This window comes from Palaemon carinicauda, chromosome 8, assembly GCF_036898095.1.
Source record: "Palaemon carinicauda isolate YSFRI2023 chromosome 8, ASM3689809v2, whole genome shotgun sequence".
NCBI classification, from domain to species: Eukaryota; Metazoa; Arthropoda; class Malacostraca; order Decapoda; family Palaemonidae; genus Palaemon; species Palaemon carinicauda.
This window is the reverse complement of record NC_090732.1, coordinates 33,028,898-33,046,331: the sequence shown is the minus strand read 5'-3', so window position 1 is coordinate 33,046,331 and position 17,434 is coordinate 33,028,898. Positions and strand designations below refer to the sequence as shown.

At 39.3% G+C, this 17,434-nt stretch overlaps 1 protein-coding gene across 1 annotated transcript; it reads right to left on the bottom strand.

The window, feature by feature from the left end:
• Positions 1-3,759: 3,759 nt before the first annotated feature.
• LOC137644853 (uncharacterized) lies at positions 3,760-10,971 on the bottom strand. The gene is made up of 3 exons (XM_068377746.1): positions 10,723-10,971; positions 8,538-8,772; positions 3,760-4,466 (listed from the first exon to the last, which is right to left on the bottom strand). The coding sequence occupies exons 1-2, from the start codon at positions 10,835-10,837 to the stop codon at positions 8,561-8,563; spliced, it is 327 nt and encodes a 108-aa protein (XP_068233847.1). The 5' UTR covers positions 10,838-10,971; the 3' UTR covers positions 3,760-4,466; positions 8,538-8,560.
• Between the last annotated feature and the right edge of the window lie 6,463 nt (positions 10,972-17,434).

Genomic DNA, 17,434 nt, shown 5'->3' with positions numbered 1-17,434 from the left:
CCGCCTCGGGGAAAATCAATCAGCGCCCGCCTCGGGGAAAATAGCTGCAGAACCTATCTAACCTCGATGACCTTTAGTGATGCAGTGGCCTGACTTTGAAGGAACATCTCTCGGTAAGATCCTCAGCTAATGGGAGAGCTGCTCTGTCCCAGACTTGGTACCAACTCCGCTCACAGGGACGAATTGACCAGCGCCGGAATTGACTACTGTCCTGACCTGTATAAATACTGTAGAGACAGCCCTACTTACATTATACCAATTCCAGATTAAAACTATGAGGAAACACCAAGCATGATAGCGAAACTCGTTACAGCCGACTGTTTTTTACTCCGTATCAGACAAGTTGACCCTTAGTAAATTTTACTATAAAAATCTTTTTTTCTGTACTTATTCATAGAAATAGATTCTCTACGAATTTAGAACTGAGCCTACAGTACAATGTTTATAATATGTTATTTTCAAGAAAAAAAAAATAAATTTTTAATAAATATCACACAAATTTTCAGTTTCACACTCAATCAAATGTAGTAATAAAAACCATAACTATTATCCACAAAATTTTTAATATTAAATAGAACATAGTACTCTTTATTCTATTGTTATCTCATTGTACAATATGAATCTTAAAAAGACAATCACAAACTGATTTATATTTCTCTAATGCTGAGATCATCATCATCATAAGTTTTCTATTTGTCTGGTGATTAGCATTATTCAGAAGACGTTACATTCAATCCTGATTTATGAATGGGTCTATTATCCGGGCGTAACTTACCCACAATTTTAGTGGCGACAACACCAGGTCGGTTTGTTATTACCATCCGTTCATTGTGTTTAAGAATAGGGTACGAAAAGTGAATAATGACGTAAACCCCCCCCCCCCTCTCTCTCTCTCTCTCTCTCTCTCTCTCTCTCTCTCTCTCTCTCTCTCTCTCTCTCTCTCTCTCTCTCTCCTAATTTCCAATATGAAAAATTGTGTTAATGAATTTGATATAATTGTTATATCTTTGATTTTACTCTAAAATCCTATATAAAAATAGGGGTGAAAGTGAAACCAGAAAAGGCCAATTTCATATGTTTACATATTATTATTATTATTATTATTATTATTATTATTATTATTATTATTATTATTGTTGTTGTTGTTGTTGTTGTTAGTTTTACTAGGTAAAATACAACCTTAATAAAAAAAAAGGAATGCTACAATACAAGGATCTATAATACGGATGATAGCACAGAGCTGATAGAAAATGGAGAAGTTACAGATAAATTATGATTGAGAAATATTAGGTTATTGTACATGTAATATCATTAGTAACAAATTGGTACATAGTTCATTCAAGAAACTTTTCCAAAGGAAAAGCATCTACATAAAGTTTCTGTTTTTGAACGTCCATGGAATCGACTACCAGATTATGAAGATCATTCCGAAATCTTTTCATGACAGGAATAAAACTTCTAAAATACTGTATAGTACTGAGCGTTTTATTAGAGTTGGTAAGAATATTAGAATTAGCATAATCTAATACTACTTACAGGATGCTAGAGTCTGCAATATGTGGATGCAAGGGCTGGTAAACATTAGGAAAAATTTAGGCCTACGCGCTTAAACATCTTAGTAAAGAAGGGGCCCGTTAATGACATCATAATCCGGGATAAAGAATTCAATATAGCACCAGATTTTTTGCTAAGCTTGACATTTTCTTTTTCTGACTTTAACCTACGACTTCCTTTGCATTCCTTCATTATAAAATGAAAATAATTTTCTTGCATGTCGTTTTAAATAAGTAATTTATTAATTAGAGTCAGTATTATATTTTTTAAGGTGATATTTTCCTTTATTTGTTTTGGCTATCAATAGTCAACCTAAAAGATAATAAACAATAGTTTAATACCACATATTTTCCTATAAGATTTTACTCTACCATTTTTTCATATGAATCAAAAGTACTATATCTGCTTTTAATTCTCCTACCACAGTGTAGTATCCTCCTTTCTTTATCCATTTTGGAATCAACTTCCTACCACATAATCCACCCTGCATACTAACAACCATTATTCCATCTTGCAGCTGGCTAGTATGATTATCTCCTCTTATAAATGCTTTATAATCTTTTTAATTGTAAGCGCAATATGTTTTCCTCATCTCTGGTCTAGAATTTCTTCTGCAAATAAATATCATTCTGCGCTCCAATTAAGCCTTTTCTTCTTTTACTTCAATTCTGTGTTCCTATGTCGTATGGAACTAAGCACTTCAAATAAGAATACATTGATATATATATATATATATATATATATATATATATATATATATATATATATATATATATATATATGTATATATATATGTATATATATATATATATATATATATATATATATATTTATATATATATATATATATATATATATATATATATATATATATATATACATATATAAATATATATATATATATATATATATATATATATATATATATATATATATATATATATATATATATATATATATATATATATATTATATATATACAGGCATATATATACAGGTATATATATATATATATATATATATATATATATATATATATATATATATATATATATATATATATATATATATATATATATATATGTATATATATATATATATATATATATATATATATATATATATATATATATATATATATATATATATCAACATTAATCATTACTAGTCCAATGCAAAACAAAGGCCTTGGATATTTCTTTCCCCTAGCCCCTGTTTAAGGTCTTGCTGTGCCAGTCAACGCCTGAATCTTTCCGCATCCTCCCTTCCTTTCCCCGCTTCTCTTATAATCTCTAGGGACCCACTCTGTTATTCATAGCGTCCATCTATTGACTGTCGTTCTCAATTTACTCATAGTCATTTTCAGCTCTATTTTTTGCCTTCTCTATTCAAATCTTTTATCATCTTTTGTAATTCTTCCCATGATTCATAAAACACAACTATGTCATATGCAAACCTTGATTCCTACATTTTTCCAACATAACTTCTTAAAAACTCCTTGAAGGTATATTGTGAATAATCTAGGAGAGATAGGGTCTCCTTTTCTAACTCTAGCTATTCCTATTTATAGGATAGCTGTACTTCACGTTCTGCCATAAGATTCTTCTCTTCCCTGTTCTTGAAGAGCTTTCATTACTCCTTTCTTGAACCTAGCCTACTGTGATATTTCGTTAATTTTGGTAAACACGTATTGCAAATCATGTGATGTTTTGCCATTAAGTACAGTATCATGAGCATACACTAGGAAAGCTAATTTCCTATTACTAATCCATTTTAGTTTTTATCCATCATCCCCAACTGCTCTACCAATAACAGATTTCATGAAGAAGATATGCAACATAGATGGAGACACATTTGATTGCAGATCTCTGCTGTTCACTGGAAATCCATTTGATGGGAGAACACTAACACTAAGCTTTACTTGGTATGGTCCGGAATAGACTTAATTGAAAGACAAATCTAAATATTCAATAGGAACTTGGTAATAACTCATGAAAAGGAAAACACACGGTTACGACCATTATTGGGCCGTGGTTCTAGTTCTTATTGCATGATAATAGAGGTCAGTGTTCTCAACAATATCAGGCATAAAAATTGGTCAGTGGAAATGAAAACACTTGGGAAAACTTAATAGTATTTATTGAGAACACATTTTAGGATAGTCAACCTTGTGACTACCTAACAATTTGAATTTAACCACTTACAACTAACTATTAACAACTAACACTTAATAAATAACCATTAACAATTAACACTCTATCCAATGACAAAATTCCCTACCGGTAGACACTACACTCTCAATAAAAGAGAGTCAAACATTTAGATAATTAAACACAAAATTAATAATCAACAAAATTCCACAACGAGAAACACCACACTTAAAAACTAAACAAAACACTAAATATGTAAACATCCTCACACTCTTTGAGGCTGGATGTAACCACCATTCGTTCCAGACAAAGTAGCGACTCCAATTTATTCTCAGCTCCTATAGGGAGTGCTGCTCTTCAGGACTCCTCATCATAGGTAGGGAAAAAAGTCCAATCCAAAATAAGGTAAATAATGGCTCCTACCTGGCAACTGCCTCCTACATGACACAACGAGCTCGAAGGCTCCCACAACTGACTATGGCGAGAATGCGTCGCTGGTGGTGTCTCTCCGGAGTCCACCTCAAAGCCAGGATTCCTAAGTCTGCTCTGCAGACTGCAAAAGAAAACACGCAGGAACTGCAAATCACCGCAGGTTGGCGGAAATGCACCTGCTAAAAGCCGTCGAACGTTGGTGCTGCAATCCTCGTAAAGGCTCACAAAAGTCAGCTGCTGAAGTGGGTTTTGGTAACCTTGAGCTCGAACTGTCCTCTTTAGCAATCGAGTTCCTCACAAGTAAACACATGTGTCTCTTCTCACCAAGGACTTGAAAAATACAGAAAAGAAATAAGCGTTAAACTAGATCTTTAAATGAACGGGGAGGAGGTTAAAGTAGCACTTCAACAAAAAAAAAAAATTAATTTACAAATACAGCCTTATAAACTAAATTTTATATTAATTTTACATAAAACAAATATGCAATAACAAGGCTGACGTCAATTAAAGCAAATATTAAGTTAATACATCATACCTTCCTCCCGGAGAAAAAATAATTAAACAGAGAAATTATTAATTTTCCTTTATATATAAATGGATATGCAACTGTAAAGTAAGAACTATAAGTATAAAACAATGAACCTAACATTAAACAGACAGTACCCCTAAAGAATAAAAACCAAGAGCTTTATATAGCTTAACATTATTTTAAAGATCTAATATTATCGTACTTCATCAAAAATCTCTAATTCTATAGAAACAGACCTAACTAAACCAGAATAAACTTACTGGTACGCCCACAGACATACACCTTAACCTATAATACACAGGCATTATAGTCCAAAAAGTCTTATATATTATTACACAATCAAAAATCTTAGTATATCGGAACAAATCAATAATTGATTTAGGGAACCTTTATAAAACACTAGAGTGTGTACCACTCAATATAACCTAATCTTCATATAAAAAGCTATTATTTAAATAGAACTACATCCTAACAAAGTTTTACCATACAACCTTAATGAAGAAACGAGCAAGGCGGCGTATGAGAAAGATCAAGCTAGTACACTAAATTCTAGAAAGGGTATCATGAATTTTGTTGTCAGTCCCTTTATCATGTTTTATAACCAAATTGAATTCCTGCAGAAAAAGGGCCCAGCAAAAAATCCTCTGGTTTGCTCCCTTGATCTGCTCGATGGAAACGAGAGGATTGTGATCCGTCCATATCTCAACTGGGAGAGAAAAAAATGTCACGTACAGCTTTAAATAGTTAAAAGTGCGGACCAAAGAAAGAGCTTCCTTTTCTATAGTTGAGTAACTTTTTTCTGCCGCCAGAAGCTTTTTACTAGAGTAAGACACAATGAACACCGTCCTCCTTTCCCTGAAAAAGGACACCCCCAATGCCAACGTCACTGCCATCTACTGCTATAATAAAAGGCTTCTGAAAATCTGGGGAAGTCCAAATGGGGTTAGTAATTAATACTGATGTAAGTTTACTAAAAGATTCTTCACACTGATCCTACCACTAGAAAATTTGTTCTTTTTCTAATAAATTAGTAAGATGGTGAGCCGGATCAGAGTGATTACGCACAAATCTGCTTTAATAACCCTTCATGCACAGCACTCTTCTTTTTCTCTCTAACATTAGCTGGCCTTTTAGAATTTATAATGCCCTCGAGGTTTCCTTGTTTCGGAGCCACCTGATCTAAACCAACCACTTGACCCAAATAACAAACCTTGGCCTGACCCAATTCGCACTTAGCCAAATTAACAACTAACCCTGCAGACCGAAGGGCTTCAAAAACATTACATAACCTTAGGAAGTAATTAATATAAATTTCAACTCATTTCAAACCACAAATTACCCTATTCATGAGCCTTCGAAAAGTATATGCAGCATTTTTCATTACAAAAGGCATAACCTTAAGCTCGTATAGGCTAAATGAAGTGACAAAGGTGGATATTTCACGAGCTCGGTCGGACAGCGGAACCTGACAATAACCCTTTAAAAGATCCAACTTAAAAATAAATTTGGCAGAACCAATCCGATCGAGACAATCATCAATACGAGGGAGAGGAATAGAATCGTTTTTCATGTTGGCGTTCACTTTATGAAAGTCCACACACATGCAGAACATACCGTCTGCTTTCTTTATTAGTACTATAGGAGAACTCCAGGGACTTACAGACGGTTAAATAAGGTTATGTTTCAACATATACTCTATATCCTTACTGACCAAATCCTATTTCACTAGGTTCAGCCGGTAAGGACTCTGCTTCACAGGGGAAGCATCACCTACATCAATGTAATGACTTAAATATTTGTCCTACCTGGAGCATCCTAAAAAAGATCTAAAAAGGAATAAACCAGATTAAATACATCTTCCCGTTTGTTAACATCTAAATTATCTAACCTACTTTTTAACATCTCCCAATATTGCATTTTTTCACGCAATGCATCCAAAGGAAACTGACACCCTAACCCGTCAGAATCCTCAGGAGGCACATCCAATATCATAGACACAGGCTCAGATACTATCGCTAATGGATCACCTTCCTTACCAAATTAAGGTTTCAGTCGATTGACATGAAATATTCCACATTCACAGCTTGAACTGGGAGCATCAATCTCATAGTTATCCTCTGACAGTTTCCTCAAAACCTTCCAAAGGCCCTTATATCTTGGTTCGAGAAAACTATCCGGGTCCATACTCAGCACAAAAAACAACTCCCCAGGTTCAAATGACCGTACCTTTACCTTTTTGTCAAAGTTGTATTCATTACTGACTGGGACCGTTGCAAATTTTCCTTGGCAAACTTCCAGGCACTAAACGTTCTTCCATTCAAGTCTTCCACAAACCTTTTTACATTTATTTCCTCTTTATAGTTAGATTTGAGCATTTCAAAAACAATTTCCAATGGTCCACGAACTTTGTGCCCAAATACCAACTGGAAAGAGTTGAAGAATTAGGGTGATTCCTGAAAGCAAGGAGGACAAAAGGGGGGGGGGGGGATTTGTCCCATTTACTATCATGATCATAACAACATTTTTTTCAGGACAGACTTGAGGGTATGGTGGAACCTTTCCACCACTCTTTGACACTCCGGGTGATAAGGTACGGTGGTAACGTCCCGAATGGCCAGTTCATCACACTTATCCCCAAATACCAACTCGTGAAATTCATCCTGCAGTCAGTGTGAATTAAACGGGAGAGACCATACCTGGAAATAAAGTCCATTAATTTTTCCAACGACAACTTTAGAAGTAATACGCCTCATAGGTATAGCTTCAGGAAAGCGAGAGGCTCTATCCATGATTGTTATTAAATACACGTACCCTGTTTGAATTTTTGCTAAGGGACCTACCACATCAAATACTAACTCAGAATATGGATCACCTATAGAAGGTATGGGATGCAACGGGGCTTTAGAGATCCCCTGATTTGGTTTACCCATAACCTGACAACTCCCACACTCTCTGATAAACTGCTTCACACTCAATTTAATTCCAGGCCACCCAAAATACGTAGCCACACTATGAAATAAATTTTAAAACACCCAAATGACCTAAAAAGAAAATTAGCATTAGCCAACTCCAAAAAAGGAATTTCTGAATTGAGAGAGTACCACAATCTGTTCCAACTGACCAGTTTTACTCAAATTATCAGATGCGGGACGACTAAACCTATATAATAAGCCCTTTACAACTTTACAACTACAAATCTAGGTTTAGTCAGGTTCTCAACATCGCCCAAATCCAAATTAAAATCATCTTTTTGAGCTTTAATAAAAGCAGTTCTGTCGCAATCAGGTTTCATATTAACTACATCATTAAAACTACTCTCTACTGGCCCGGGCCTTAAAACATCTAACTCTACACTACTTAGCATTAAGTCATCATCGCTCCCCACATCAATTAATTAGCAGCTTTTGCTGCAGACCGAGTCATTACAGCCACGGGACTAGCATTTACTGATAAGATAGGGAACAGCTCCCGTCCTTCACTATCCAGCACATCATTTCCACGGATTACATCATTACCCGGAATAGGTAGACTATACACCACAGCCAACGTAGTGATGCGATCGTATATTGGAAAAGGTACGCGGACATCACTTGAAGGAGCGGACACGACTGAATCCGAAAACCTCACAAAAATACAAAATTTCCTGTATATTTTTCAAAACTATTTAGAGCCATTTTCATGACTAACGAGCTGAAAGAACCAGTGTCCATAAAAAATTTCACCTGGACAACATGAGAGTCAAAAATCAACCCTCCAGGCCGCATATATTTGTCGTACTTGAATCATGATTGAGGATTAGGAACATTAGGCTTACTACTATTTACTAAACTACTATCTACTACAGGTCTGCCTACAGGACTACTGCTACTAACCTCTGTCTTAGCATTAACCAAGGTTACAGAACTTTGATTTTTGAGCTGTGGGTACATCCTACGAGCATTACACTGGATATGCAAATGCCCTGACTTGTTGCACCAAAAACAGCTTCCTTTACGGCCTGAGCTTCTATTCCCATTATACCTGTTATTTCCTCACCTTTGAAGTCTCTATTAGCAAGAACTTTAAGAGAAGGAGGACCTTCTTGGACTCTACCCACATCCCTATCACCTGAAAAAGAATTAAAATTAATATACCTATTATTGGGGATATGGGGAGTCGATATAGAGGTTTCCCCTCCACTACCCCTATTAGGGGAGTAATATGTTTGATTATTAAAAGTCTTATAATAAAAAACTACCGCTACATGACCGACGAGTCAATAAAAATTCATCCCCTAACTGAGCGGCTAAACTCAATTTTACATATTTCACCTCCTCCAGGTGAATTCTCAACTGCCTACTACAGGCCTTCTTAAACTCCTCAAGGAGTAACAGTTCATGTAACACAGTGAAAGTGACTATCTAATGACTTTTCAGCCAGTCGTCGAACTGATCCTCCTTGACGTGTGCAAGCTCCACGAAAAACTGCGCAAGGTGTTTCATATAGTTGCGAAACCGGAGGCGGTAGGCCTCAGGGACCAAGTCGTAGGACTTTGAAATTTACCTTCTGGTAATCCAGAGCTACTTCCTCCTCCAAGGCATTATACACTCATCCTCATTGCCTTGCCCACTATCCTACACTGTATTAACACGGTCTACATTCCTGGGGACCAAGACAATTGGTAGGCCCCATGCTCATGTGCCTTGAAGAACTATGGAACATCCATTTCGTCAAACACCGGCATCAATTTTAGTGCAGCACTTATACTAAAGTGATCTTGGAAAGTATTTTTAGGGGAACTTATGAAATTGGCCCCCTACAACCTAGCCACCTCTATATTTAATTTTGCCATCTCCAACTCATTCTCCTCAAACTTCATGTTGTGCAACTCTATATGGTGTCAAATAAAGTTGTATTCCTTCTCCTCCTTGGAGTCACTCCATGCATTAACAAGGGCCTGAGATTTGAAGGATACAGAATCAGGAGTGGCCAACAACGGATTAGAGGACAAATTACCCGGCCCCTGGGGAAAATTTGCTGGACCCTCATAAATGGTACCTATGGCAGGTGGCTCCTCTAACAGAGTTAGTCCAGCCTTCATACTTATTTTGTCATCTTCGAAATCCTCACTCAAACTTTCCTCACTATCACCTATTACCTCACTCTCACTCCCTGAATTTCAGCTTTAGTTAACTCCTGTTTTATTTTATCCCTAACTAATACCAATATCTCTGCTCTGGTGTCTGTGGTCTTTCACTGAACACCCAGCCACTTAGCACACTCAAATAATTGTTTCTTACCTAGCAGGGGCATATACTTAAGGCAATTAGCTGACCCGAAAACTCAGTTGGATCCAAAACAAATCCCTCCATTTAGTAAAACTAAGAAAAATTCAGGGGAGAAAGGCAATGCTAAAAAAAAGAAAATAAATATTGAAGAGTCTACCCGAGTGTCGCTCCACTGACCAAAATACCGGATATCCAGAGCTCTCTATCCTGTCACAGTTGCAAAATATATTATGACCCTTGTCGAGCCGTGATGCAAGTTCTTATTACACGATAAGAGAGGTCAATGTTCTCAACAATATCAGGCATAAAAATTGGTCAGTGGAAACGAGAACACTTGGGAAAAATTAACAGTATTTATTAACAACAAATTTTAGAACAGTTAACCTTGTGACTACCTAACAATTTGAATTTAACCATTACAACTAACTATCAATAACTAAAACTTAACAAATAACCATTAACAATTAACACTTAATCCAATGACAAAATTCCCCAGCTGAAAACACCACACTCTCAACGAGAGGAGTCAAACATTTAGGTAATTAAACACACAATTGGTAATCGACAAAATTCACCAACGAGAAACACCACACTTGAAAACTAAACAAAACACTAAATATATGAATATCCTCACACTCTTTGAGGATGGATATAACTACCACTCACTCCAAATAAAGTAGTGACTCCAATTCACTCTCAGCTACTGTAAGGACTGCAGCTCTGCAAGACCCCTCATCAAAATTAAGGAAAAGGATTTCCAATCCAAAAAAAGGTAAATAATGGCTCCTACCTGACAACTGCCTCCCTACATGATACCATGAGCTCCAAAGCTCCCACAGCTGACTATGGCGAGAATGCGTCGCCAGTGGTGTCTCTCCCAAGTCCACCTCAAAGCCAGGATTCATACATCGGCTCTGCAGACCGCAGAAGAGAACAGCAGGAATTACAATTCACCGCAGGTGGCAGAAATGCACCAGCTAAAAGCTGTCGAACATTTGTGTTACAATCCTTGTAAAAGCTCACACAGGCCAGCTGCTGAAGTAGGTTTTGGTAACCTTGAGCTTGAACTGTCCTCTTTAGCAATCGAGTTCCTCACAAGTCAACACAGGTGTCTCTTCTCACCAAGGACTTGAAAAACACAGAAAAGAAACGAGCGTTAAACTAGACACTTATAAAGCTTTAAACGAGCCGTGAGGAGATTAAAGCAGCACTTCAACAGAAAAAAATAATTCAATTTACAACTAAAGCCTTATAAACAAAATTTTATACTACTTTTACATAAAACAAAAATGCAGTAACAAGGCTGACGTAAACTAAAGCAAAAATTACGTTATTTCATAATACACACACAAACACGAATATATATATATATATATATATATATATATATATATATATATATATATATATATATATATATATATATATATATATATATATATATATATATATATATATATATATATATATATATATATATATATATATATATATATATATATATATTTGTATATATATATATATATATATATATATATATATATATATATATATATATATATATATATATATATATATATATATATATATATATATATATATATAAATATAAATATATATATATATATATATATATATATATATATATATATATATATATATATATATATATATATATATATATATATATATATATATATATATATATATATATTATATATATATATATATGTGTGTGTATGCGTGTATATATATATATATATATATATATATATATATATATATATATATATATATATATATATATATATATATATATATATATATATATATATATATATATATATTTTGGGCTCAAGCCATGTCGTCCTGATGGAAGTTCCTATAGGGTAGCTTCCTAGGGTATATTACAACTACGGCGATATTCCCAGAGAATTTACCTTAAGGTACCAGAATTCTAACTCCTGGAGCGAGTATCCCTCGTGAAAGGGATATCGCGACATATCAGAGGACGTATTCTAGACACGTCACATGGCAATCTACTACCTAAATAGAGATTCGTCTCGTAAGAGGGAGATTGACGAGATACGAATTCGGGAAGAAAAAGGGGGAGCCGCTCCCAAGGCCTCCCAATCCCCCGATTCGTATGCGTGCCTGGCGCCAATCCTGGCGCCATCTGTATTCCTTTTTGCGTAGCTTAACAACTCGGTGTTTTTTCCTGTTTTTCTCGCAAATCTTGGATTTATTCAGCTTTTCATGGCTTCTCCGTCTTCGTTGGCCTCGGATAAGTTGAGTATAGTGTCTGTTATGTATAAATGTAGGCTCTTGGTAAAATTTTGAGTGATTAATAGGATTAATCTTTGATACAAGAGCCGTAGCCTACCAGAGGTGTCCTGGACACTGTCACTCGTTAGGTATAAATTAGTTAGTCAGAGTGACATTCCTGGTTGTTTTGCTTAATAAATTTTAGCTATTTAGCGTTACATAGGATTTCCTTTCGTGCTTAGTATTATTTGGCGAAGTATTCGCCATTCTGGCCTACGCTAGGCCATGTAGCCTAGTCGTTTGGTCCTAGTACTTAATGCATGATTTTGGTTTTTCCGAGTGTAATTAAAAGTTTATTAAAGCTTTAGGCTATATTTTATACAATTTAGACTGTGTGGAATATTTCCAAGATTGTATACGTGAGAGTTTCGGTGAATTAGGTAATCGATTCTCTTGGTGCCTAGGTTAATTGCTTATGGAGCCTTAGTATACTTTATTATTCTCCCCGGTTGCTTTCTTTTCTTCGGAGAAGGTATGCAATCCCTTTCCCTCTGTTTAAGCCTTGGGCTTATCCCTAAGTGGTTTTTTCCGAATTTATTTTCGATAAAACTATACTAGGGTGTTACTGTACCTTCCTGTTCCAGCAAAGTCTGGTTCAAAGAGGGACAGAACAACAGAGTTTTTTAGTCTGGTCCGTGTTGTCTGGCTTGGGGCAGAGTTCCCCTCGCTGACCTAACACTTTTAAAGGGAGCTTAGCTCCCTTAGGTCACTATCGAAGGTTTCTGTAGTATGATTCCTCCCTTTGTGATCGACCAGACTAAAGTCCTGTTGCTGTTCTTGGGGAGGATAAAATCTTCCCTTGGGAATAGCAACGCCTTCCTTGCTTTGGTGCTTTGGAAGCTGGCAAGTATTGCTGGCCCTTTCCCTTAGATCTCCCTTAGGCTAAGACAGAGTTCTTGGCTGCGGGTGATCTGTCACTAAAGCAAGGTTGGCAGGACCCTTTTGTCCCTTCCCCCTCTATCTCCGTAATGGCCTTGCCATTACTGTACTGTACCCTGCCGGCCGGCAGAGCTGGCCGGCAGGGGTATTACTGTACTGTTCGTCATTCTACTTCTGGACCTAGTATAGGTTGGGATGTGGAATTGACTAAGGCCATTGCCGGCCGGCTGAGATGCTGGCCGGCAAGGGCCTTATGTTTTCGAGTGCTGCCCGGACCTCTCTTGGTCCCTCATCCATGCCTGCCGACAGAGCCGGACGGCATTGGTCAAGGAAGCCTGAATTAAGTTTCTCCCCTTCCTTATATGCACTCTTTCGGTTGCCGGGCTTTGGGGGTCGTGTACACTCTTATCCCGGCATCCATTCTATTTTCTTCTAGTGCTGTACCTGTCCCGGCTGCCGGCCTATGAGGCAGACAGCCGGGCAGGTGTAGTCTTCTGGTTCTTTTGCTGCCGGCTGGCATTGGTCTTGTACCTTTGCCGGCCGGCTTATGTCAGTCCTTGTCTGCCGGTCACCAAGAGTGTGGCCGGCAGCTAGGTACTACCTTGTGTAGTTACTGGCCGGCAGTCATTGCCGGCCAACACTGGCTGTTGCTGGCCGGCAGTTACTGCCGACGGCACAAGCATTTGAACCAGAAGGCTGCCGCCCTATAGCTGTTAAGTAGTATACTTTAAAGCTAATTGTGGTGTGTGCCGGCCGGCAAAGGCAGGCCGGCACACATCCTCCTATACTGTACTAGTATTCTTCTGTATAGCATATACAGTAAGAAGAAAACTATAGTAAAAGTTTAGGTACAGCACTGTATCTTCTAACACTATTGTGTTTTCTTGCACAGCCCTTTGCTGTTGCCCTCAGACAGGAAGCAGAGTCTTCCCCGTCTATTATCCAGGATTTTAAAATCATTGCCTAGGTGTGAGCTCCACCTGTTTCCTCTGGAAACCTTGCATTGGTTACTCTAGTAGAGATAAACCAATTTTGATTTTATTATCTGGAAAGCTGCAACAATGGGTTGTGAGGGAAACACAAGTGTGTGTCTTTCCTTTATGAATTGTTATGCTATACTATGCATATCCAGTGATACATAGTTCACTTGATACTCATGGAAATTTTTTCTCTTTACAGGAGGACCCTCCGAAGTGCGGAAATGTTTTCTGCAATGTCCGTAGCAGGAACCTCTGCGGACATGAGTGTTGTAGGAGACACGCAGCATGCGCTGTCTCCAAGGATGATCTCCAGTATTGGGACCCTCAGGTATGTACTGTATGCACTAACCTGATTACTGAGGCTTTTGATTCCCCTAGAACGACGGAATCAAGGGATATAGCTAGGGAAAAGCTCCGTACTTGGGTAAGGGGCTTCAAGAAGAACACCTCTGGCCCTTATCTTCCTAGTGAGAAGATGAGGGCGTATCTTTTTCCCCAGGCATCAGCTGAAGCAGTGATTCCCCAGCCTCAAGAGGAGATCCCCCAAGACCTAGTCCAGGTGGATGAGGAAGTCGCAGATGCGATGCAAGACATCCAGTTGTGTGACAGGATGTCTGATGTGGACGAAGGTTTGGAAGAAGACCTCCTGGCAGAAGGTCAGGATCAAGTTCAAACCCCGGACGTCGCAGAGGATGGGGTCGACGAGGTGTCGGCTACTCCGGTTCAGATGCCGGAGCCCATCCCCTCAACATCCGCTGGTCTCCCAGTAGAACTGGGACAGGCCCTCTCTTCGATTGTTGGAATGATCCAACAAATGCAGAAGGAGAATCAGGAGAAGGCGGCTGCAATGGAACTGCGTATGCAGTCCCTAGCAGAATCACATGGGCCCCGGAAAAGGCTCAATGTGAAAGACCTTCCCATATGCTCAGACGCTAACCCATGGAGGTATGCTGAGCACATGCCAATGACGACTGGTAAGATCGTCATTTCGGATAAGCTGGGTTCAGTTCTCCTAGAGGAGGTAGAATTCTGGCCCAGCAAGGCATCATATCCGGACTGCTATGTCTGGCTGAGAAAAGAACCAGCTTCAAGGGAGGAGACAGAGCCGAAAGAGGTCATTATTATGGACCATGCTAAGGCTCAAGCCCTACTTTCATCCTCGATGAAAGAGAGGGGCTTCTCGAATTCGAAGGTAGCAGCATTGAGCAAGAAGCTCCCTTCTTTTGTGTCCTCTTCTGATAGAGCCTTCCCCTTTTTACAAAAAGGGTTTGCGGCTGTCCTAAAGGCAATCGAGGCCGGCAAGCCTTGCCCCTCCCTGGAGGAGTGTAAACCCTTGTCGCTGGCTCTGCCTATGGACCACAAGGACTGGAAGGATGTCCATCTGACATTCTCAGTGGGAAAGTTGGAGGCTGATATTGCCGGACGGCAATTCGGCGAGGACCTCCCCAAGTTGTCCGAATTTCTTTTACGAAGAGAGTTCGAGACAAAAGAAAGACTGGCTGCCTCAATGTCTCATCAGACTACTCTTGAGACGATGGCAAGTGACCCTAACGTCCATGAAATGTTCATGGTTGTGGCTAAGTCTCACCTAGCCACAGTGACGAAGGACCTTTATGGCTTCGTCAAGGCAAGGAGAGCTTGCAGGGAGTTCGTGTTCACCGGGGCTTCGGTGAGACACGAGCCAAGGAAGTTAATATCCTCCAACATTTGGGGAAAAGACCTTTTCCCTACCGATGTGGTCAAAGAGGTTGTTGATAAGGCCGCCGTGGAGAATAGAAACCTTCTCCAGAAGTGGGGCCTGGCTATCAAAAGAAAATCTTCCCCGGATGAGGGTCCTCAACCTAAGAGGAAGAATATGAGGACTAGGCTACCGTCTCGGCCAGCCAAGCCTTATAGACAGCAACAGCAACTGCAATTGCCTTTGCCTCCAGTGCCCAGATGGTGGCACAAACCCCGACTACTTTTCAGTGGGTACCCCAGGCTGTGCCAGGTCAGTCAACCACATTCACCCCAACGTTCGAAGGACAGTCTTCTTCCTTTCGTGCAAAGCCTAGAGGAGCAGCCAGAGGCTCGTCTAGGCGCCCCTCAAGGGGAAGGGGATTCAGAGGTGGTCGTGGTCAAGGAGGCAAGACCTCAGGACGGCAGTCCAAGTGAAACGATACCGGTAGGAGGGAGACTAATGAAATTTTGGGATCGCTGGACCTTCGATCCCTGGGCCCAAAGCCTACTCAAGAATGGACTGGGTTGGAGCTGGTACAGCACTCCACCCCCATGCCTTCGGTTTTTCCAACACTCCACCCCCATTTTGGAGGAGTACGTTCAAGAACTGTTGGAGAAAAATGTGATCCGAAAGGTGAAGTCCATCAAATTCCAAGGGAGGCTGTTTTGTGTTCCCAAGAAAGACTCGGAAAAGCTCAGAGTCATTCTGGACTTGTCACCACTCAACAAGTTCATAGTGAATTGCAAATTCAAGATGCTAACACTGCAACACATAAGGACCTTACTGCCCAAGAGGGCATACTCAGTCTCTATAGACTTGTCAGACGCCTATTGGCACATCCCGATCAGCCGTCGACTCTCCCCCTACCTAGGGTTCAGGCTACAACGGAAACTGTACGCCTTCAGAGCCATGCCATTCGGGCTAAACATAGCCCCAAGGATTTTCACGAAGCTTGCGAGCGCAGCTCTCAAACAATTACGCCTAAAGGGAATTCAGGTAGTAGCCTACCTGGACGACTGGCTGGTGTGGGCAGCATCCGAGACCGAATGCTTACAAGCTTCCAGTCAGGTGATCCAGTTCCTAGAGTACCTAGGCTTCAAGATCAACAAGAAAAAGTCTCGACTTTCTCCATCCCAAAAGTTCCAGTGGCTGGGAATCCACTGGGACCTTTTGTCACACAGTTTCTCCATCCCAATGAAGAAAAGGAAGGAGATAGCGGGCTCTGTCAAGAGACTTCTAGATTCCAAATGGATATCAAGACGCGAACAGGAGAGGGTACTAGGCTCTCTCCAGTTTCCAGTTTGCTTCAGTGACAGACCCAGTGCTAAGAGCACAGCTAAAGGATGCAACCGGAGTTTGGAGAAGGTATGCATCAAACGCGCGAAGAGACCTGAGAAGACCAGTGCCGCCTCGGCTACGTACTCTTCTCAGACCTTGGTCCCAAGCCAGACATCTAAAGAAGTCGGTTCTTCTTCAGCCACCTCCCCCGTCGATGACGATTCACTCAGACGCCTCAAAGGAGGGATGGGGAGGTCACTCTCATCGGAAAAAAGTCCAGGGGACTTGGTCCAAGCTATTCAGGACCTTTCATATAAACT

Excerpts from the sequence above, each read along its gene's own strand:
- LOC137644853 (XM_068377746.1), bottom strand. The coding sequence starts at position 10,837 with ATGAATCCTGGCTTTGAGGTGGACTTGGGAGAGACACCACTGGCGACG. Across the intron at positions 8,773-10,722 it reads TGTAGGGAGGCAGTTGTCAG|GTGATAGGGATGTGGGTAGA; the intron begins GTAGGAGCCATT and ends ATTCTTTTTCAG.